Source organism: Hemiscyllium ocellatum, chromosome 3, assembly GCF_020745735.1.
Source record: "Hemiscyllium ocellatum isolate sHemOce1 chromosome 3, sHemOce1.pat.X.cur, whole genome shotgun sequence".
In the NCBI taxonomy this organism is placed as follows: Eukaryota; Metazoa; Chordata; class Chondrichthyes; order Orectolobiformes; family Hemiscylliidae; genus Hemiscyllium; species Hemiscyllium ocellatum.
In genome coordinates, this window is record NC_083403.1 from 28,534,080 (window position 1) to 28,559,242 (window position 25,163).

At 41.2% G+C, this 25,163-nt stretch overlaps 1 protein-coding gene across 2 annotated transcripts in view; it reads left to right on the plus strand.

The window, feature by feature from the left end:
* Positions 1 to 25,163, plus strand: part of cdk19 (cyclin dependent kinase 19) — a 170,821-nt gene that overhangs the window by 68,297 nt on the left and 77,361 nt on the right. The window contains exons 5-6 of one of the 2 annotated variants that reach the window (XM_060856275.1): positions 3,361 to 3,418; positions 12,000 to 12,131. In XM_060856275.1, the coding sequence (XP_060712258.1) occupies positions 3,361 to 3,418; positions 12,000 to 12,131 (190 nt within the window). The remainder of the gene's footprint in view (positions 1 to 3,360; positions 3,419 to 11,999; positions 12,132 to 25,163) is intronic. The other variant, XM_060856285.1, reaches the window with a different exon arrangement.

Genomic DNA, 25,163 nt, shown 5'->3' on the forward strand with positions numbered 1-25,163 from the left:
AAAATTCTTCCCAACTGAAGCAACAGACTTTGAATCTGACACAATTCAGCATAAACCAGGAAACAAAAATGTGCAAAACAATTATAATCAAAGCACACAGCTAGAACTTGAGGCAAATGTATGACATTTGGGCCGAGTTTGGCTGCTGCTCACCGACACAAGTTTAAATGATCACTTGGAATTGGAATAAATTGGAATGAGGTCAGCCATGTGTACCGACATAGAATATGAATTCCCTGATTGGACCAGGTTAACAGCCCCAAATCAGAGAGCCGTGGCTAATAGACATAAACAGGAGTGTCAGGGATTCTGCTCAATCTAGGAGCTGTTAGCTGTGTCAGTGATATGTATTATTCACATATAAATAAAAGATGACTTGGTAATGGGATGCCGGCCTTCATGGAACATATTCAATCTGTGAGGAAGAAAATATCTACCAAACTTTTCAGACCGTTTGAGGGCAGTGTTGGATTGCTGGTCAATCGCCCATCAGCTGGAGGTCCATTCAACCACTTGAGGGTTTTTTCTTACCTCCTCTGGAATTTAACGATTAGTGAGGGAGGTTTGTCCACTATCTGGAGAGACTTCCAGCATCTTAGCAGCTGACTTCTTTGATCCATGATGAGCCTCAAATGACAATGAATGCTCATGCGCCACCTGTCCTCAGAAATAGGCTTCTCTCCAGGGTCTACCTGACTTGCCCCCAGTTTTAACTTACTTGGTTTTGTGGGTGGATATCTATTACTGTGCCCTCACACTCCTAGTTGAGCCCAAACAATACCCACTAAGGAGGGGTACAGCAGCATGGAAATAACTTGGCAGTTTTGGGAGTGATATTGGCTAGTAATCCAATGGCTCAGGCAATTTTTTTGCAACATAGGTTTGGATCCCACATGGCAACTGGTGAAATTTAAACTTAGTTCTAGAAAATTCTAGAAAAAATATCTATAAGCCTAGTTTCACTGATGGTGACCACCAACCTATAATCCGTTGTCATGAAAATCCACCTGACTCACTCAAGTATTTCAGGGAAGGAAATCTGCCATCTGGAACTGATCTGGCCTACATGCAGTTGTAGGTCTACAACAATGTGGTTGTCTAACTGTCTTCTAAAATGATGTAGCAAGCCACTCAATTCAACGGTAATTAGGGTGAGGCAACAAATGCTGGTAACAAATCACATTGCGCTTGTCATTTTGAGTTAATCTGGTCAATGTATTTTTAATTCACAGGATGTGAATTTCACTGGCAAGGGCAGCACTTATTGCCCAACCTTATTACGCTTGAGAAAGTGGTGATAAATTAGCTTCTTGAATACTACTGAGTGGCTTACTTAGCTGTTTTATTGGATATTTAAATGTTAACTTAAATTAACTACATTGCTGTGGGTCTAGAATCACATTTAGGTCAAATTAAGGACATCAAATTTCCTTCATGAAAGGACACCAGTAAATTCATTTGGATATGAAGACAATTTAGTTGTTCCATCTTATGCAACTGCAGGCTTGAATTTCTTTTTTCTGATAATTGAAACCAAAAGTGAAATTGAGCCTTTGAACGTTAGTATGTTTAATTTTTACAAATGTAATTTTAAAAAATGTTGATATTTGCCCAAATTATGAATTTATGGAGTGTTAAATGTGAAATGTACCTTGATGAAAAGCAAGGTCAAAATTATGCTCTTTGAACTGTTGCTGAGAGACATGAAGTCTTATGAGTGGGTTTATACTAATTGACTAATGCTGTTCATCAAAATGAACTATTTCAATATGTATCACATGCACATAGTGTAATTTATGCAAATCATGCCGTTTGATTTCTGTTTTTGTGTATAATGTAATGGTTTATTGTGCCTTATTTCTCATCAAAACTTGGCTAACCACAGAATTTCTCTGCTTGTATTTAATCCATGTTGTTTCTGATCACCATGTTGTTTAAAATAGTGTTTCCCATCCTATCCCTCAAAAGCTCACTGGGGAATGTATCTTGCTAATGCTTGTTTAATCCTCCAAGGGGTGTTAATTGACAGGAGGCAGGATTTCTGCCCTTCCTTCAGGAGGAAGAACCACTTTGGAACTGCTTACTAATCTGATGGGCCAGCAATTTTGTAATCCAAAATACTAGGACCACAATAAGTAGTCCCACCAGTCTAAATACTAGAATCCACAGGTCAGTGCAGGGTCTTGCAGCAATGTCAAGAGAGATGGCCCAATGGGTGATGAGATTGGAGGCTATGCTGGCAAAGAAGGGGAGCAGGAGCAGTGGTGTGGCAGATCTGGAACAATGATCCACAGAAAAGGTGGGGTGCTGCACAGGATGTATGAAATTCCTCTTCCAGGGAGCCTTCTTGGGCGGGAGGGGACCCAGTTCTGAACTGAGGCAGGCAGCCAATTTAAATGTTTATGTGCATAATTAGAGGTGATTTTTACAGGACAGAGCAACATTTATCCAGTTGGAGCAACCCATATGCAACCATCCGATGACTAGCAAGGCAGCCATTGAAATCAGAAACATCGTACACTAAAAAGGGGGTGCCAAGCGTTAAAAGAGTGCTCCATAACCTCAATAATCCAGTTGGAGAGCTTTTCCCTTCAATCTAGGGGTTTATTGACTATCCCCTGTGAAATTATTATTTTCTATAGCTTTCAGCATAGGGAGCCAGCCCACTGACCTAATTAGGCTGGTGAGCCCAGAGATAGGCTGCATCCTAGAATGTGCTGGTTTTGCTGACAAGCAGTGTAGGCTTGGTACACTAATGGCAGAGTCTTTTTTTCTTTATTCTTTCTTGCAATGTGGTTGTTTGGCTGCACATCTCTAATTGCCTTTGGTTGAAAAGGCATTTAAAAGTCAACCACGTTCCTAAGTTCTGGTGTTACATAGAGTTCCTTTCCCGACTGGTTCTTCTGACATTTTGATGATAGATTCATGGTCACCATTACTGAGAGTAGCTTTCAGTTCCAGATTTTATTGTTTGTATTTAAATGTATTCTAGCCATAATGGAATTTGGACCTGTGTCCTCAGAGCATTAGCCTGGTTTGCCCAGTGACATTACCACTACACCACCCTCTCCTCAACAGGATGTAAAGCCTGTGGAAAAATGCTCCCAAAATGCATATGTTGTAAGTTTGGTTACAGCAACCTGTGGAAAGGCTGGAATATTTGTCTTCATACTTTGTTGCAGCATTCCTGTATTTGAATTCATGATGGCATCACAAAATGTGGGATTTTATTTGGATACTAGACTAATACTTTTATTAGATATAAAGGTGTGTGATCCTTCTTGTATTAACTACAGCTTATATTTGAACTTTAGTTGTGAAGGATTAATGTCTTTCATTAATTTCTTTTTATTCCCTCAGAAACCCGCAAACATCCTAGTGATGGGGGAAGGACCAGAACGAGGACGTGTAAAAATAGGTATATATCACTGTATCTTGCTTTTTCGTGGGTACGTTTTCTTCTGTGTGTAAATTTAAAGATTTGTAGGACTTTCTCTTAGACCACAAGAAAAAAGCCAACAAAGTTAATTTGAGAACACCAGGGCTTCTCAAGCACCACTATAATTGTTTGGAAGTTTCATATGAATTTATGAAGGCATGTTTAGTCAAGTCACTTTAAACCTAACCTGAAAGTAAATAAACACATTTTGATTTGAAGTGGTGTTTATACAGCATATGTTTCTTGTACCTACAGTTGAGAAACAGCCACTAGAAGAAAAAGAATGTTAATGATTTATAGTGTATTAAAGATTTAGATGAGGGAACTAATAATATTTCAAAATTTACAGATGACGCAAAGTTGATTGCAAGGGTGACCTGTGAGGACAATGCAGCACTGTGATTTGGACAGGCTGTGAATGGGCAAATATATGGCAGAATTGAATTGAATTAATTGTCACATGTACCGAGGTACAGTGAAAAGCTTTGTCTTGCAAGCAATACAGCACATCACATAGATAAGTAAATAATAGGTAAACGGCAAATACAAAAATACAGGCACAGGCAAATGTTAAGAATTTGTGAATCCATTCAGTATTCTAACAACAGTAGGGTAGAAACTGTTTCAAAACTGGCTGGTACATGTGTTCAGGCTTCTGTACCTTCTCCCTGATGGTAGAGGTTGTAGAAAACCATCGTCAGGGTGGGATGGATCTTTAAGAATGTTGGCGGCCTTTCCTTGACAGTAGGCCTGGTAGATGGATTCTATGATGGAAGGTTGGCCTTTGTGATTGTCCTGGCTGAGTTCACCACTCTCTGTAACCGTCTCCAATCTTGAATAGTATAGTTGCCATACCAGTAATGATACATATGGACAGAATGCTCTTGATGGTGTACCTATTAACGTTGGCAAGGGTATTTGCTGTCACGCCAAATTTCCTCAGATGCCTGAGGAAGAAGGGACATTGTTGGGTCTTTGTGACCAGTTTGTCCACATGAAGAATCCAAGAAAACTTGTTGTGGATGACCACTCCCAGGAGCTTGACATTCTCCACTCATTCCACCTGTGTGCAGTTATGTGTAGGGGGACATGCGTGATATCCTGCCAAACATCAATAATGAGTTCCTTGGTTTTGCTGGCATTGAGTGCTAGGTTGTTCTCAGTGCACCATTTTCCGGGTCTTCCACCTCCTGTCTGTAGTCTGTTTTGTTACCATCTGAGATGTGACCGACCATGGTGGTGTCATCAGTGAACTTGTACAGTAGAGGGATGAGTACGCACCCCTGGGGGGACAAAGTGTTAAGTGTTAGTGAGGATGAAATATTGTCCCCAGTCTTCACTGATTGTGGCCTGCGGGTCCGGAAATTGAGGATCCAGTTGCAGAGAGTGGGGTTAGTCCGAGATCACTAAGTATAGTAATCGGTCTCAAGGGGAATAATAGTGTTGAAGGCTGAACTGTAGTCAATGAGTAGGGTTCTTACATAGCTATTCTTGGTATCAGGATGTTCTGGGGAGGAGTGAACGGAATGTGATATGACATCTGACGTGGATCTGTTGGTCCGATAGACAAATTGGAGTGGGTCAAGAGTAGTAGACAATAGGTGCAGGAGTAGGCCATTCTGCCCTTCGAGCCTGCACCACCATTCATTATGATCATGGCTGATCATCCACAAACAGTATCCTGTTCCCGCCTTATCTCCATAAGCCTTGATTCCACTATCCTTGAGAACTCTATCCAACTCTTTCTTAAATGAATCCAGAGACTGGGCCTCCATTGCCTTCTGGGACAGAGCATTCCACACAGCCACCACTCTCTGGGTGAAGAAATTTCTCCTCATCTCTGTCCTAAATGGCCTACCCCTTATTTTTAAGCTGTGTCCTCTGGTTCGGTGGGGAGGCTGGAGTTGATTAATGCCATGACCAGCCTTTCAAAGCACTTCATGACCACCGAAGTTAGGGGCATTGGGCGGTAGTTATTGAGGCATGCTGCATGAGCCTTCTTATGCACAAGGATGATGTTGGCTCTCTTGAGGCCTGCCGCAGGGAGAGGTTGAAGATGTCCGAGAAGACTTCTGCCAGTTGACCTGCGCATGCTCTGAGTGCACAGCCTGGTACTCTGTCTGGTCCCATCGCTTTCCTTGGACTCACATGAAGGAAAACTGACTTGACCTATGATGCAGTGACTGTTGGGATAGGTCAGTCAGGACTTGTCAGAATAGGTGTTACCTCTCTGCTGAAAGTCTGCTCAAAGGGAGCATAGAAGGTGTTGAGATGAACTGGGAGAGACATGTCATTGTCTGCTTTCTTGCACTGTCTCTTTTTAGAACCTGTGATGTCATTTAATCCTTGCCATAGTCGCCGGTTGTCCGATCGGTGTTGGTCCTTGGCTGTCTTAATGGCTGTGTGAAGGTCATACTTGGATTCCTTATATTTGAGTGGGTCTCCTGATCTGAAGGCCTCATGCCTGGTTTTTAGCAGGTTCTGTATGACCTGATTCATCCAGGATTTCCTGTTGGGAAACACCCAGATTGACTTCCTTGGTATCCAATTCTCCACACACTTGCTGATAAAGTCTGTGGTGGTGGTGGTGTACTCATCCAAGGTACCTGCGGACTGTTTGAACATGGCCCAGTCAACCAATTCAGAACAGCACCAGTGTTGATCCTCTGCCTCCTCTGACCAGTACTGGACCTGTATCCTGCTTCCAGATTTGCCTGTAAGCCAGGAGAAGAAATACGGCATTGTGGTCAGAGTTTCCGAAATGTGGACGGGGGATGGATTGGTAGGAAGCAATACAAAATGGATAAATATTAGCTTATCCACTTTAGTAGCAAAAATAGAAAGACACATTATTATTTGAAAAACATTAAATCAAGAAAGAGAAATGTTTAACAAGACCTAGGCATTCCTCATGTACCCAGTTGCTGAAAGTAAACAAGCAGTAAAGAAAGCAAACTGTATGTTAACCTTTGTACAAAGAGGATTCGAATACAGGAGCAAGGATGTCTAGCTGCAATTATACAGGGCATTGGTGAGGCCATACCTGGAATCTTGTGTGCGGTTTTGGTTTCTTTATCTGAGGAAGGATGCTCTTGCTGTCGAGGGAGCGCAGTGAAGGCTTACCAAATTGATTCCTGGATGACAGGACATGGATTGGTTAGGATTCTATTCGTTAGAGTTTAGAAGAATAAGGGAAGATCTCAGAGAAACCTAAAGAATTCTAACAGGATTAGACCAATTGGATGCAAGAAGTATGTTTTCAATGATGGGGAAGTCTAGACCCAGAGGTCATAGTTTAATTATAAGGTGTAAACCTCTTAGGACTGAGATGAGAAATTTCTTCACTCAGAATGGTGAGCTCATAGAATTCACTACCACAGGAAGTGGTTGAGGTCAAAACATAATGTGTTCTCAAGAGGGAGGTGGATGTAGATCTTCTAGTTAAAGGGATCAAGGGACATGTGGAGGTGGGTGTGTAGGATTAGGGTATTGAGTTCAATGATCAGTCATGATAATACTGAATGATAGAGCAGGCTTGAAGGGTTGAATGGCCTACTCCTGCTGCTATATTTTATGTTAAGAAGGAACCTCACCCCAGTTACAGCTCAGTTGCTCATTATGAAAGCTTTACCTCACTTTATTGACATGGGGCACATTTGCTTTTGATCATCGCAATATCCATGATCCTTGCATTTGAATTCAGTTAGAATATAAGAAACTGGAGCAAACATAGGCCATGCAGCCCATTGGGCCTGTCGCACTACTAAACATGAGCATGGCTAAACTATCCCAGGCCCCAACTCCTCTTTCATGCCAACTTAGCATAGCCATCAATACCTTGATACTTCAAAAATCTATCTTCTTCCTCTTTAAATACTCCCAGTGACCTAGCCTCCTAATTTACTGGTGTAGAGATTTCCAGATATTTCACAACCCTTTGCATCTCAGTTTTAAATGATTGTCTCCTTATTCTGTAACTGTATACCTTAGTTTGAGACGCCCCCCCCTTAGTGAAATTAGCTTCTCAACAGCCACCCTGTCAAGTCTTCTCAGAATCCTGTATATGTAAATAAGATCACTTTTCATTCTTCTAAACTCAAATGAGTAAAAGTCTAACTTGTTTAACCATTCTTGTTAAGTCAATTCCATTGTCCCTGGAATCAGCCAAGCGAATCTCTTTTGAACTGCCTCCAATGGCAGTATATTCTTTCTTCAGGTATGAGCACCAAAATTGTACAAAGCCCCGTACAGTTGGAACAATAAAGGCCAACATTCAATTTGTCTTGTTAATTACTTACTGTACCAACATGCCAATTTTTGTGTTTCATGCACAAGAACTCCCAGATCTTTCTGTGTTGTGTTTTTTGGAGTCTGTCTCCATTTAAATAAGTCTATCTTTGATTCTTCTGACTAAAGTGCATGACCTTGCACTTCTTTACAATAACCTCCATCTGCCAAGTTTTTGCCCCATCACTCAACCCATTTATTTCCCCTTGTAGATTCCTTATGTCCTCATGCCAACATGTTCCCCACCTATTTTTGTATCACTGGTAAATTTAGATGGATCACATTCAACCCTCTCCTCTAAGTCATTAACATATATAGTAAATAATTGAGGCCTTAGGACTGATCCTTCTGTCACTCTACTAGTGACTCCTGACTCTCTGTATCCTGTGTGTTAACTAGTTTTCAATCAATGCTAATACACCAACGAGGAGAAAGTGAGGTCTGCAGATGCTGGAGTATCAGAGCTGAAAATATGTTGCTGGAAAAGTGCAGCAGGTCAGGCAGCATCCAAGGAACAGGAGAATCGACGTTTCGGGCATAACCCATCCTGATGAAGGGCTTATGCCCGAAACGTCAATTCTCCTGTTCCTTGGATGCTGCCTGACCTGCTCACTTTTCCAGCAACACATTTTCAGAGCTAATACACCAACCCCAATATTGTGAACTTCTATCTTGTGCATTAACTTTTGATGTGGCACCTGATTGAATGCCTTCTGAAAATCCAAATACACTACATCTACTGATTTCCTTTTATCAACTCTACTTGTTATAGCCACTTCTTTTCTTCATGAGATCTGGGCATTTCTGGCAGAACCATAAATTGTTGTCCATTCCTATGTGCACTTGAGAAGATGGTGATGATCAACTGCCTTGAACCTCCGTCAACCATGTGGTATACATACACCCACAAGTATTGTCAGGAAGGGCATTCCAGGATTTTACTCCATTAATAGTTAAGAAATAGCAATTGAGTTCCAAGTCCGGATTTAGAATGGAAATTAGCCACATAAATGCAGTAACGGGTATCAAGCTCCTTGAGTAACCTTGGAGTTGCAACCATCTAGGTAAGTTCATCACACTCCTGACTTGTATTGTATGTATGGTGGACAGGAGTTATGGAGACAGGTGTTGATGAACTTGTAGAATTCCTCGCCTCTGTCCTGCTCTTGCAGCCAATGTATTCACATTTTGGCAGTCAAGATGGCAGTCGAGTAGCAGGGCAGAGCTTGGGGCTCGTCTGCTCCTGTGTTCTTTTTTTATTCTTTTATTCTTTGCAGTTTTGCTCTTTATTTTTCTTTTTTCTTGGTTTTCTTTTATTTAAAGCCTGGAAAGTGCTGGGTGAAGAATGAGGTCTCCTGCAGCAGTGGCAGCAATGCCAGGACATACCAGACATGGCTCCACCCAGCCCGGGGTCACCTGGCGAGTGAGGAGCAGATAGTGTTCAAGCTGAGCCCATCTGCTCCAGGTCAGCTGCATTCCTTTCCTGTCTCTCCTCTTTGTTTTTCTTTTTCTTTTCTTCATCTTCCTGGCATCGTGGGGAGGCCAGAGTGGTGACAGTGGGGGCTTCTAGCTTCATAGGCCGGATGCACGGCATGGCGGCGGGGCGCGGCTGCGGTGATGGTGGAATGGGGACTGCGGGCTGTTGCAGTAAGCCCAAAGCATGGACTTCACGAAGTTAGGAGCAGTGTTTGGGACCCCGGCCAATAAAGATTAGCTTATTTTATGTACTTCCTTTTATTTTTCTTGTTTCTCAAAATGGTGCCAGATTGTGGTGACAGAATATGTTTCAATGTATCTCCCTAGATTATATGTGACAATCAATAAACAAGTAATTTTAGCTTCTGGTCAATGCTAACACTCAGGATGTTGAGAGAGGTGGATTCAGTAGGGTAATGCCGTTGAATGTCAAGGGCATTGGTTAGATTGTCTTTTGTCTGACATAACATTGCCTGCCACTTTCATGGTGTGAATGTTATTTGTTACTTGCCAGATCAAACCTGGACATTGTTCACGTCTTGCTGAATATAGATACGGACTGCTTCAATAGTTGAGGAGTCACAACTGGTGCAATAATTAATGAACCTATCCACTTCTGACCTCACGATGGAGGTAACGATACTAACCTGAGGTTCACTGGTGAGATGTCCTGGAGCTGAGATGAGTGACTATCAAAAACCACAACCATATTCCTATGTGCTGGTATGACTCCAACCAATGCAGGAATGTCTCCTATTTCCCATTCATTCCAGTTGTGGTAGGGCTCCTTAATGCTGTGTCAAGTGCTGCCTTGATGTTAGGCAGTTCAAAAGAGATTCACTGGGTTGATTCCTTGGATGGTGGGGTTGACTTATCAAGAACACCTAAAGAGATTAGACCTTTATTTTGACTTTGGTAGAAGAAGGAAGAGATTCTGGTCAGGATTTCTTCAGAACTGTACTCCCATCATCACAACTTTTCATAGTGCAGAACTGTCAGAGGAAGGAAAACCACACCTCCTTCTTTTCATAGCAGTCAGCTGTTGTTTGCTAAAATGTAAAAGTCCAGATGCTATTTGATAGCAGCTGTCAAAGTGGCTAAGTACATAAAATAAAAGTGATTTCAGAGTGTTGCAAGGGTAGGTATCAGTTGGGTTAGATGCCATGTAAGTAGGCTGCCAGCTAAGAAAGGGGTTGAGTGCCAGGTGGGTAGGATCTTGTGGGAAGGAGTAGTGCCAAGTGAGTAGGAAACAAGGTGACAATGAGCCAGATAAGCGATGCAGTGCGTAGGATTAGTTGGGGTGGTTGAAGAAATAGGGTCCAGAGAAGTTTAGATGGGTGTCAAGTCTGGTAGTGGTGGTAGTGTATGGTGAAATGTGTAGGCAGGGAAACTTTTCTGATGTGGAGGAGATTGTTTAGCTAAATTGACTAGATATGAAGTCTGTAGTTCAGAATAACGTGAGTAACTTGTTTTCTAGCTGAGGCAGACTCAACCTGTCTCTGTACTCTGCCCTGGCAAATGGAAGGCAGTGGCAAACTGCCACTGACAAAGACTGCTAAATAATGAAAATAATAAATTTTCAGCACTGCTAAATAATGCTCAGGATGAAGCATCAGCAGACAATGAAGCAAGGAATTGGCTTTGGACATGGAATAGAATAGAATATCCAAGCATTGAAAGGTGTGACCACCACATAGTTCTTTTATAGATGATGCCCTGCCTCCTCACTGACAACAGCATGGATTGTATTGTGTTACACTACAACCGTTGGTGAATAGGATAGATTTATGATCAGATATTATGTCAACATACATGTGCATTAGCAGATATTGCTACTCAATTGCTCTTAACTAAGGAGGTAGGTTACTGGTTTCTTTGGGCTGCTATGAGATTGTGTTTCCCACTATTACTCACTACCCTAAACTGAAAGTCCCAAGTCAGTTGAGGGTAAAAGAAAGTTAATTTGTTTATGGTCACATTCTGTGCTGACTCTTCTTGACTAAGTTAACTAAGAGTGTTTTATTTTCAATCCTGAAAGTTGTTTCCACTGTGGAACCAAACACCAGTAACAGCTAATATCCTCAAGAAATCGAGATTCTGGGCATAAGGACACTTGATTTCACAAACAGTTCACTTAAACAAGTAATTTGGTTGCTTGCTGTTGTAGGCCAACAATTATGCACATCACTAGGAAATTTTCATTTTTATCCACTTTAAATTATACCAGCAGGTTATTTGTTTTGTGTGTTAAACAGGTAAGGAAAAGAAATGTTAATGCAAAATCAAAATAACAAATTGTTAAACAATGCTACATGTACTCAGCAGGTGAGGCAGCATCTGTATAGAGAAGGGGAGTTGATGTTTCATCATAAGGTGAAAACATTGTCTTGCATTCAGAGAAACAAATTTACCAATAAAGATTTAAATTGTATTAAAGTTCTATGTTATTTAATATTCAAGTGTATTTAGTCAAATAATTGAAGTGCAAGGTAGGGAAAAAGATGAACTTAATAAGCAATATCTGCCGTAATCCCAAAATATTAAGAATGTTTTTCAGGAATTATGTTTAAGGATTTCGGAGATTTGTTTTTACTCCCATTTTAAGATATTGCAAGAAATAGATAATTTTGTTTAAATACTGAATGGCACCTTACTAAAATATTTTGGAAATATAATTATGTCTTATATAAACAGAACATATTTTCTTAAATGCATGTTCAGTTGAGATTATTCATTTGACAATAATTAAAAAGATAGTCATGTTTTAAATTGTAATTTACATATTTTTAATTTCCAGCGGACATGGGTTTTGCCAGACTGTTTAATTCTCCACTAAAGCCTTTGGCTGATTTGGATCCAGTAGTAGTAACATTTTGGTATCGTGCGCCGGAGTTACTGCTTGGAGCCAGACATTATACAAAAGCAATTGGTAGGTTACTACTTTAGGTGCCTGCTTGAGAAACCAAGTGGATAATTTCATGCTTCACCACACAAGACTTCATTTGTCACTTTTTGTTCAATCATTTGAACCAATTTATATTCTTTGCAGCCTCTTCTTGATTACTCACAGGATTCTTCACAACTTGCTTCTCTATCACAACGTTTAAAATCTTCAATCGTCTATAACATCATCACATCAGCAATCCACTTAGGCCCAATCTCCATCCGCTCCGACAACTAATTTAAATTAGGATGCATTGTGGAGGAGAGCAGAATTTAAGAATGAAATATGCATATTTATTATATATATGCTGAGTAGAATTTAATGTTGATGACAGGTGTCTCACCTGCAAGCTGGAGAACCAGTAGAATCTGCATTTCACTACCGTTGCTGAAGACCATGTTGTAATTAGGTGTTCATCTGAGGCACTTAAATGTAGGATTGTGGGAGTGGACATTCTATCCTCTTCCCAACTTCCCGAGAAGCTGCCTGTCAGTCAGAGTCTGGCAGCTCTCCATTACCTAACACACCATCGGGAAGAGTGGCTTCTGCCACAGATGTATCCACCAGAGGCCTACAATTGCTGAGGGATCCAGGCCACAGATGAGTGAGTGAAAAATGAAGTCGGTGAGGTGCGGTTTGTGGTAGTGAGGGGAGGAGGTTCTGAAGAAGAGGCAAGGGAGTGAATCTCTTTTCTGAACCTGGGTTCCTCAATTAGGTGCTGAGTGCCTTTAAATGAGGGTGCCATTTCCCCAGAAGCTCCTGTATGGTGACTTCCCCACCAGTGGTGGCAGGACAAGGTCCTTAACAGATACAAAGCTCTCATTTAAGGCACTTGATAATCTTCCAGGTGGGAAGGCATCCCATGAACCTCCTGCTTTGAACTTAATCAGAATATGGGAAGGTGACTTGGCCACACCCTGTACACTTCTGCTTGATTAAATACCTTTCCAATTTAAAATTTGTAGCTTCACATTTCTAAGAATTAGATTGGCTTGTTAGCCGATATGAGAATCGTGATATGATATTGCCCTATGCCCAGTTGTGATGAAGCAGGCAAAACCTTATGCTGCCTGTTCATTTCAAAGACTGTAACCTTCAGCCAAGTGTGAAACTAAGTCTGACCAGCTGTAAAACCAACAGGTCCAGGTGTGTGTGTGTATGGCTTGTATGATCTAATGTGGCAGTATATTTAGGCTGCAGCAGCTGGCAGAATTGTGAAAATAGACTTTGAGGGAAGCAATCATAGTAGCAATGCAGCAACAAGCTAAGAGGGATACGAGGTTCTCTGAACTACTGGAAGCATTTGTCTAGGAGAGGTCATTTCTATGCAGGGACTGAGGATGTTTACAAGATCCTGCAAAGGGAAAGGGAACAGATGACTTCAGAGATGAATTCCTGAATTGGGCCCGGAGAGCCGTGGTTGCTAAAAATATTCATTGATCTCATACAAGTGAACAAGGTTGCCTTCTCAACAGACCACCTCTCCCTTACACTGGTCTCTGCATCACACTCCAACACTCACGTAATAATAATCTTGTGTAATCGGAACTTGTATTGAACATTCATATACTCCTTTTCACTCTTGCACATTTAACACTGCTGCCAGATCTCATACCCACAAATAGTCGTAGAATCACACAGCATTGAAACAGACCGGTCCATACCGATCATGATCCCAAACTAAACTAGTCCTGCTGCCTGCGCTTGGCCTATATCCCTCCAAACATTTCTTATTCATGTACTTATGTCTTTAAAACATTGTAACTGTACCTCCATCCACCATTTTCTATGGAAGTTTATTTAACGCAGAAACCACTCTCTGTGTAAAACAAGGTTGCCATCATGTCTTTTAAAATCTTTCTGTTCTCACCTTAAAAATAAGACCCCTAGTCTTGAAATCCCCCAATCTACTGAAAGGACACCTGCTATTCACCTTAGCTATATCTGTAAAAATGTTATAAACATCTATAAGGTTACCCATCAACTTCCTGTGCTCCAGTTTAAAAAAAAGTCCCAGCCTTTCCAGCCATTCCTCATAACTCAACCCTCCATTCCTGGTAACATTTCGGTAAATCTCTTCTGAACTCTTTCCACAGGGTGACCAGAACTAGACACAGTACTCCAGAAGGGGCCTTTCCAGTGTCCTGTACAACCTCCCAACTTAACGTAACATCCCAATTCCTATACTCAAAGATCTGAACAATGAAGACAAGTGTGTTAAATGCCTTCTTAACCACCCTATCTATATGTTTTACAAACTTCAAAGCATTATGTACCTGAACCCCTGGGTCTCTCTGTTCCACAAACATCGGCCTAAGGTCCTTCTTTTGAGGACCTTCTAAGTCCTTCCATTATTTGTTTTACCAAAATGCAATACCTCACATTTATCTAAATTAAACTCCATCTGTCACTCTTCAGCCCATTGATCCAATTGATCAAGATCTCTTTATAATCTTAGATAACATTCTTTTCTGTACACTATACCACAAATCTTGGTGTCATCCGCAAACTTACTCACCATGCCTTCTATATTCTCAAGGTGGAGGTGCCGGTGTCGGTGTTGGACTGGGTGTACAAGTTAAAAATCACACAACACCAGGTTATAGTCTAACGGATTTATTTGGAAGCACTAGCTTTCCGAGCACTGTTCCTTCATCAGGTGGTTGTGGCGTATAAGATGGTAAGACACAGTTTATAGCAAATGTTTACACTGCGATGTAACTAAAATTATATATTGAAAAAGATGGTTTGGTAAGTCTGTCATCTTTTAGAATGACCATTTCATGAAACCAACATGGTCATTCTAAAAGATGAGAGGTTTAACAAATAATCCAGGTCTTTTTCAATATATAATTTCAGTTACATCACACTGTAAACTTTTGTTGTAAACATAATTCTATGTCTTACGATCTTAGGCTCCACAACCACCTGATGATAGAGCAGCTAGTGCTTCCAAATAAACCTGTTAGACTATAACCTGGTGTTAAGATTCTTAACTTTCTATATTCTCATTTAAATCATTTATATAAATGATAAACAAAAGTGGATCCAGCACTGATCCCTTGAAGACTGTGGTCACAGGCCTCCAGTCCGAAAAACAACCCTCCACCATCACTCTTGTCTCCTGCTATTAAACTAATTTTGTATTCAGTGTGATCTTACTTTACTAATTACTGTACAATGTGGAACCTTATTCAAGGCTTTACTAAAATCCAGATAAACAATGTCTACCATTTTTCCCTCATCGGTCTTCTTGGTTATTTCCTCAAAAAACTTAATCAAGTTTGAGATACACTATTTCCTTCACACAAAACCACCCTCCAATGCATATAAATCCTATCTTTCAGAATCACTTTCAACAAGTTACTCATCATCGAAGTCAGACTCATAGGTCTATAAATCCCAGCCTTCTCCTTGCATCCTTTCTTAAACAAAGGCACAACAATTGTACAATCCCATTAAGATGATCATTTTTTAAAATTTCTAATTTCACCCCATATATTTTCTGTAGATGATTTTTCACAATTTATCTTCTCTAGTTGTAATAGTAATATTTTCCTTAATCACCACTCCCCCCTCCTCTTTTATCTCTTTCTATCCCTCTTTCCATACTCCTTATAACATCTGATACCCGGAACATGAGTTACCAGTTCTCTCCATTCCCCCTTAGCAAAGTTTCCATAATACCTGTAATGTCCCAGTCCCATATTCCTAAACATACTATTGAGTTCATTAGCATTTCATGTAAAACCTGTTGCAGTGAAATAAATGCAGTTTACTTCTTCAGTTACTTTGGTCTCTGACTTGCTGTTGTCTGTCTTTTCTAATTAACTTGTTTTTTTCAGATTCACAACCAATCCTCATTTATCTTTCTATTTACTGTATTAGCTGCGGTCCCTCCACCCCTCTCTGTAGTGAAATGAAGCTGAGTTTGATGGCTCTTTTCAAAGATGGGCTATGGATCAAATAGTCATCTTTTTCTGTGCTTTCAAATAGTTTACAATCTCACTTCATTGAATTAGCAAATCTTCCCACTTGGATTTTGGTTCCTTTCCAGTTCAGCTGAAACCCATCCTTTCTGAACAGGTCTTTTTTGCCCCAGAAGGGATGCCAATGATCCAAGAACCTGAATCCCTGAACATTACATCACCTGTTTAGCCATTGATTTATCTCCTTTATCCTTTTGTGCTTTCCCTCATTTAAAGCTTGGGAGTAGACCAGAGATTAGTACTTTTGAGGTTCAGCTTTTTTTTGATCTTCTACCTAACCTCTTATATTCACTCTGTAAAGCCTTACTCTTTTCCCTGTCTATGTCATTCCTACCAATGTGTACAATACCTTCCAGTTTCTCACTCTCCCCTTTAACAATATGTTTCAAACATTTTGAGATGTCCTTAATCCAGGCACCAGGAAAGCAACACACTATCCTAGATTCACACTCACTGTTGTGCTCTTGAGAGTCCCCTCCCCGTAATAATTATTCTTTTGAATTTGTCAAAGCCTGTCTAACATAGGGACTGTCTCTTCTATTTTCCTCTGAGAGACAATCCTTTTCAACAGTATCCAAAACTGAGAATCTGAGAGAGGAACAGCCACAGGAACCTTCTGAAATATCTTCTGATCTTTCCTAACAATCTTCCATCTATCTGTCTGAACCTGCTGTGTAATCACTTCTCTAAATCTATTAGCCAGCTGACACTGGTTCTTCTGCATTTCCTGCCAATTTCCCAGGTACTCCGCTTCGACAGGTACTTCAGCCAGACAAATTGCAACACACTCGCTGATACTTTTTAATTTTCTTTGAGATGTGAATGTTATTGGCATGTCCCTAATTGTCCACAAGGAAGTAGAGGTGAGCTGCCTTATTGAACAAAGATGTGGAGGTGCCAGTATTGGGCTGGGGTGGACAAGATTAAAAACCACACAACACCAGGTTATTATCCAACCGGTTTATTTGGAAGTGGGAGCTGGTGGAGCAGGATCATAGGACACAGACTTTATAGCAAAAGATTATAGTGTCATACAATTGATGCAATATTTTGAAAAATCCTGCTCCACTAGCCACCTGACGAAGAAGCAGCGCTCCGAAAGCTTGTACTTCCAAATAAACCTGTTGGACTATAATCTGGTGTTGAGAGATCTTTAATTTACTGAATCACTGCCGCCTCTTGCTTTAAGTACACTTGCTGGATTGTTTAGGAGGGAGTTCCACAATTTTGACCAAGACGTAATGAAAGAACAATGATACAGTTCAATATAAAAATGCTATGCCCAAAAGTGTAACTTATAGCTCGTGATACTTTCACAGACCTGCCTCCCTTTTCTTTCTAGTTCATAGAAGCAGCATTTTGAAAGTGTTGTTGAAAGAAGTTGCTGTAGTGCATCTTCCTGATACCTACTTTAGCCACCAAGTGTGGTGGAGGGCATAAATACTGAGGGAGGAGATATGCAGACAGATTTTTAATTAGTAATAGGTTGAAGAGTTATGGAGAGCTGGCAAGAAAGTGAAGTTGAGGTCAGCCACCATTGGATCAAATGATGGAGCAGGCTTTTGGGCTGAAATGCCTACTCCTGCTCCTCATTCTTATTTTCTTAAGGTGGTAGATAAGGCTAATCAAGCGGGTTGCTTTGTCTTGGATAATTTTGACTGCTTGAGTGGTGTTGGAATCAGAAGGAAAAGTGAGGAAGTGGTGGATGTGAACACAGTTACAATGTTTAAAAGACACTTGGACATGTACATAAATAGGAAATATTTGGAGAGATATGGATGAGGAGCAGTCGGGTGGGACTAGTTTAGTTTAGGATTAGGTTCAGCATGGACTGGTTGGACTGAAAAGTTTCCATGCTGTGTGATTCTATGACTATGACAACTGTAGGTTCAGGTCGCTGATGTGTTTTCAACATGGGATTCCTATGAAGATCTCTGAATGGTGGATAGGAAAACAGTGCGTTGCATACTAAATTCATTGTAGGCCAGAAACCTGACTATTCAACTATCAGCCCCTTTGTTGCTCACAATGTAGGCTGTTGGCTTTGTTTTCACAGAAAATATATGGAGTAGTCAAATTACTGCAATCTCATTTTGTTGAAATGGAAATTTAACTTGTTGAATTCCAAGGAAAATAATTTGGAACTGCTGACAAAAGAAGGTTGTTGGAAATACACAGCTGATCTAGACAGAGAAATCATTTTTTCCAAACACTGGTTACCTCTGCAGCAATGGCAAAACAGAGTAATTGATAACGAATCATTAACGCAGTAAAATATCCTAAGGTGATCCAAAAGTGCACAGTCAGAAGAATATTCTCTGTTGCAAAAAGGTGTATAACATCTTTAACTAAGATTTTATTTTTAAGATGTATCTTAAAGGAGACAGATGTAATAGACTGGGAAGGGAATTCAGACCTTATGTAGGGTGATTAGATTAGATTAGACTAGATTAGATTAGACTTACAGTGTGGAAACAGGCCCTTCGGCCCAACAAGTCCACACCGACCCGCCGAAGCGCAACCCACCCATACCCCGACATTTACCCCTTACCTAACTACGGGCAATTTAGCTTGGCCAATTCACCTGACCCGCACATCTTTGGACTGTGGGAGGAAACCGGAGCACCCGGAGGAAACCCACGCAGACACGGGGAGAATGTGCAAACTCCACACAGTCAGTCGCCTGAGTCGGGAATTGAACCCGGGTCTACAGGCGCTGTGAGGCAGCAGTGCTAAGCACTGTGCCACCGTGCCGTGATCTAAGTGTTAAAACTATTAAATGTATTTTCTAAACTAGTATTAATTTGTGTCTATAATTTTATTTAGATATATTACTAAGAATTTTGAAATAGACTTGTTTGTAGATATGTGCACATTTCATAATATCCTGTCTTTGTAATAACTTTGCTTCCTAATTTTTGTTGGTCTTTCCATGGATGAACTGATTCTTGATATACTTGGAAGATACTTAATCTTGAGTTTTCCACACATGGTTTTTCAATTTTTTGACATTTTAGGTAGCCCTGTATGCTTAGAATTTTAAAAAAATTCCAGTATGTTCACAAGTTCTGTCTTGGGGATGATTATATTAATTTGTTTGCATAACTCCATAGAGGCGGGTATCCTGTTATCAAATCCCTCTGCATTTACATGTGGAGAGTCCTTGACACTGCTTCTAGCTTTCTCAGAGCCAGCCCTCAATGTGAACAGGATGTCTGACACTCCTTTTCTTATCTGTCAGCCAGGGCTCCTTGATTGGACCAGATTAACAGCCCCAATCAGGGGACTCGTATTCTGTGGGATCCACCTGGCTGATCTCATTGAATTCACTGTAGGTTCAAGAATAGGTTCATTTTAATAGGTCTATAGATAACTCAATTGATTAGGTTTAGTTAGTCATTGAGTCATCGAGATGTACAGCACAAACAGATCCTTTGGTCCAACTTGTCCATGCCAACCAGGTATCCTAAATTAATCTAGTCCCATTTGCCAGCAGTTGGCCCATATCTCTCTGAACCCTTTCTGCTCATATACCCAAACAGGTGCCATTTAAATGTTGTAATCATACAAGCCTCCATCACCACCTCCAGCAGCTTAATCCATACACGCACCACCATCTGCATGAAAGAAGTTGCTCCTTAGACCCCTTTTAAATTTTCCCCTCTCACCTTAAACCTATACCGTCTAATTTTGGACTCTCCTGTCCTGGGGAAAAGACATTGACGATTCAATCTATCCATGCCCCTCAGGATTTTATAGCCCTCTATAAGGTCAGTCCTCAACCTCCGACACTCCAGGGAAAATAGCCTCAGCCTATTCAGCCTCTCCCTGTAGCTCAAACGCTCCAACCCTGGCAACAACCTTGTACCTCTTTTCTAAACTCTTTCAAGTTTCACAATATCTTTCCTATAGCAGGGAGACCAGAACTGGAACTTGCATAGTTGGTTACTGGTGGCTTGTCTGCAAAATCTAAATAAAAACTTCACCTTTCTAGTCTTTATAGTCTAAATCCCGAGACTGGTAAACTATTCCTTCGAGATTATTCAAGTGACATACTGAAGGACTTTTTAATCTGAAGCATTTGGTCAAGTACAGTTCAGTTACATGGTGCTTTTGTCAGTTAAATGACTCATTAAATGTGTTGAAAATGTGTTGCTGGTTAAAGCACAGCAGGTCAGGCAGCATCCAAGGAATAGGAAATTCGACGTTTCGGGCATAAGCCCTTCATCAGGAATGAGGAGAGGGTGCCAGGCAGGTTAAGAGAGACTCACTGAAATCCTTGTAGAGGGAGGAAGAGAGCTTCTTCAAGGAAGGCAGTAGGTTAAAATCTTCGGGTAAAAAATGAGGCCTGCAGATGCTGGAGATCACAGTTGAAAATGTGTTGCTGGTTAAATGTGTTGTTCATTTTCCTTCTGTGACAGTAAATTAGCTTTTGATCTAAAAAGATCTTTTATTTTTAAAAAGTGTTTAAGTTCACTGAACCCTTAATAAGTGCATGTGAAGTGGATAAAACCAATGGAACACAATGTACAATATAGGAAATGTACAATATAGGAAATGAGATGTAAAATGGATACCATATAAAACGGTAGTAAGTCCACAGCTAAGGATTTGATTTTTGAACAGTAAGAAAGATGTTGAGAGAGAGTAGATATGCAAACAGCCTCCATTTGTTCTCTGCTGTCTCCTGTCTTGCTGCTATCTTGAGGCTAAAATGTGGTGATATTTTGAGACTGCTGTCTTAGACGTACCCTAAATGGTGGGTGTGCAAGGAATTGAAGCCAACCTATTGGATTGATGAGATATTTGGAGAGGTAGTAGAAAATGTAAAGGAGGGAGAATGGATATGCACTCACATGGGCAACTTGTGATTAGTGGCATTCAACCTGGGACCTTTTACTGACATCACAGCTTTTCATTTTGATCATAGGTGACTTGGTTGAAAGAATCAGCCATGAATAAAAACTTTTTGATGATAGCAAATTAGGTTGCAAGATAAATTAATGTGGGAGGAGAAAGTTGTAGAACACAGAACAGCACAGCACAGAACAGGCCCTTCAGCCCACGATGTTTTGCCGACCATTAATCCTCATGTGAGGTAAACCTAATGTACGAACCCTCAAATTCCTGTGACCATATGCATGTCCAGCAGTCTCTTAAATATCCCCAATGACCTCGCTTTCACAACTGCTGCTGGCAACGCATTCCATGCTCCCACAGCTCTCTGCATAAAAAACCCGCCTCTGACATCCCCTCTATATTTTCCGCCAAACAGCTTAAAACTATGACTCCTCGTGTTAACAATTTCTGCCCTGGGAAAAAGTCTCTGGCTATCAACTCTATCTATGCCTCTCATTATCTTGTACACCTCAATTAGGTCCCCTCTCTTCCTTCTTTTTTCCAATGAAAAACGTCCGAGCTCGGTCAACCTCTCTTCGTAAGATAAGCCCTCCATTCCAGGCAGCATCCTAGTAAACCTCCTCTGAACTCTCTCCAAAGCATCCACATCTTTCCTATATTAGGGCGACCAGAACTGGACACCGTATTCCAAGTGTGGACCCAACCAAAGTTTTATAGAGCTGCAACAAGACCTCACGGCTCTTAAACTCAATTCCTCTGTTAATGAAAGCCAAAATACCATATGCTTTCTTAATAACCCTGTCCACTTGGATGGCAATTTTAAGGGATCTATGTACCTGCACACCAAGATCCCGCTGTTCCTCCACACAGCCAAGAATCCTGTACTCAACTTTCAAGTTCGACCTTCCAAAATGCATCACTTCGCATTTATCCAGGTTGAACTCCATCTGCCACCTCTCAGCCCATCTCTGCAATGTCAATGTCACCCTGCAGCCTGCAACAGTCCTCTATACTGTCAATGACACTTCCAACCTTTGTGTCGTCTGCAAACTTGCTAATCCATCCTTCAATCTCCTCATCCAAACCATTAATAAAAATTACAAAGAGTAAAGGCCCAAGGACAGAGCCCTATGGAAAACCAGTCACCACTGACTTCCAGGCAGAATACTTTCCTTCCACTACCACTCGCTGTCTTCTGTCGACCAGCCAATTCTGTATCCAGACAGCTACATTTTCCTGTATCCCATTCCTCCTGACTTTCTGAATGACCCTACCATGGGGAACCTTATCAAATGCCTTGCTGAAGTCCAAATACACAACATCTACCACTCAACCCACTTCAACTTGTCTAGTAACATCCTCAAAGAACTCAATAAGATTCGTGAGGCATGACCTGCCCCTCACAAAGTCGTGCTGACTGCATTTAATCAAGCCATGCTCTTCCAGATGGTCATAAATCCTATCCCTCAGAATCCTTTCTAACCCCTTGCAGACGACAGACGTGAGATTGACAGGTCTGTAATTGCCAGGGATTTCCCTATTTCCTTTCTTGAATAGAGGAATTACATTTGCCTCCCTCCAGTCCTCAGATACAACTCCAGTGGAGAGCGAGGATGCAAAGATCTTCGCAAGTGGCGAAGCAATCACATTTTTCGCTTCCCAAAGCAGCCAAGGACAAATCTGGTCTGGCCCTGGCACTTGTCAATCTTAATGTTTGTCAAAATTTTCAACACATCAGCTTCCTCAATCTCTATCCGTTCCAGCATGCTTACCTGCTCCTCAATTGTTTCATTTACTACAAGGTCCTTTTCTTTAGTAAAGACAGAAGCAAAAAACTTATTTAGGGTTTCCCCTACCACCTCAGACTCTATACACAAGTTCCCTATGCTATCCCTGATTGGCCCTACTCTTTCTTTGATCATCCACTTATTCCTCACATACGTGTAAAATGCCTTTGGATTATCCCTAGTCCTTCCTGCCACGCCTTTTTCGTGCCTCCTCCTGGCTCTCCTCAGACCATTTTTGAGCTCCTTCCTCACCTGCCTATAATCCTCTCGAGCTGAGCAAGACCCTTGCTTCCTCCACCTGACATAAGCTGCCTTCTTTCTTTTGACGAGAAGCTCCTCTGCTCTCGTCATCCAAGGTTCCTTTATCTTACCCCTTCCTGCCTGTCCCAGAGGAACACATTAATGCATCACTCGCAACAACTGTTCCTTAAACAGTCTCCACATGTCTATAGTGCCCTTTCCATGGAGCAATTGCTCCCAGTCCATGCTTCCCAACTCATGTCTGATAGCATCATAGTTTCCTTTTCCCCAATTAAATATCCTCCCATTGTGCCTGCTTCTCTCCTTCTCCATAGCTATGTAGAATGTGAGGCAGTTGTGGTCACTATCACTAAAATGCTCTCCCACCGCAAGATCTGACACCTGCCCCGGCTCATTGCCGAGCACCAAATCCAAAATGGCCTCTCCCCTCGTTGGCCTGTCGACATACTGAGTTAGGAAACCCTTTTGAACACACCTTACAAAAACAGCTCCTTCCAAACCATATGCTTGAAGGAGGTTCCAATCAATATTGAGAACGTTAAAGTCACCCATTTCAACAACCCTACTACATTCACACTTTTCCAAAATCTGCCAACCTGTGCTTTCTTCAATCTCCCTGCCGCAATTGGGGAGCCTATAGTAAACCCCTAATGAGGTGACTGCTCCCTTACTGTTCCAAATTTCCACCCATACTGACTCAGTAGGCAGACCCTCCTCGACAATGGTAACTTCTGTATCAGTGGTACCCTCCTCTTTCCCCCCCCCATTCTTTTAAAATGTTCTAAACCCTGGAACATCCAGCAACCATTCCTGCCCCTGAGAAACCCACGTCTCTGTTATGGCCACAACATCATAGCACCAGGTACTGATCCATGCTCGAAACTCATCACTTTTATTCCTGATACTTCTTGCATTAAAGCAAACACACTTTAACCGATCCCTTGGTTCTTTCCCAGGAAATTCCTTCCCACTGGCTGCGCTACCTCTTGCTATTGCCTCATCTCCATCAATTCTCACCACCGGTATATAGCTCAGGTTCCCACCACCCCCGCCATACCAGTTTAAACCCTCCTGAGCCACTCGAGCAAACCTTCCACCCAGGATATTAGTCCCCTTCCAATTCAGAAAAAGGCCATTGTTGATGAAAATGGGCAAAATTGCAAGACATGAAGTTCAGCATAAGAAAGTTTGAGGTCATCCATTTTAGACCTAAGAATGTTGACGTACCTTTTAGATGATGAAAAGCTTAGAATTGAAAATAAGAAATTAGACAAAATAGTTACATTTGCAAATAACCACAAAGATTGGTAGAAAAATATATTGTGAAGAGGACATAAAAATCTTACAGAAATACACATGAATGGATTGAGTGGACAAAAATCTTAAAAATGGAGTACAATTTGGGGAAAATGTGAAATTGTTTAGATTTCCTACAGTATGGAAACAGCCCCTACAGCCCAACAAGTCCACACTAACCCTCTGAAGAGTAACCCACTCAGACCCATTTCCCTCTGACTAATGCATCTAACACTATGGGCAACTTAGCATGGCCAATTCACCTCACCTGCATATCTTTTGGACTGTGGGAGGAAACCCACACAGACACGGGAAGAATGTGCAAACTCCAGAAGACAGTTGCCCGAGGCTGGAAATGAACCCAGGTCCCTGATGCTGTGAGGCAGCAGTGCTAACCACTGAGCCACCGTTTACTTTGAAACGGAAAGAAGACACAGGATTACCTAAATGAAGAATCAGTGTAGAAATCTGAAATACTAGGGGATCTAAGGATTCTAGTGCGAAAGGTTAGGATGCAGATCCATGTAATGACCAATGCTAATTTAATTTTTTTTAATACTGGGAGGAATCATACATGAAAATAATGGGGTCATGCTTAAAACATGGAAATGGTGTTACTGCATCTTGTTTTTGGTCTTCTTATTTTAAAAAAAGACGTAAGTGCAGTGGACAAATTTCAGACTAGGTCTTCCAGATTGATATGTAGAATCAATAGCTTGTTTTCTCTGGAGTTTAGAAGACTTAATTGAAGTATACAAGGCCTTGAATGGTTTGATAAGGTCAATGTGGAAATGAAGTTTGACTTTTGTAAATGTTTGAGTACT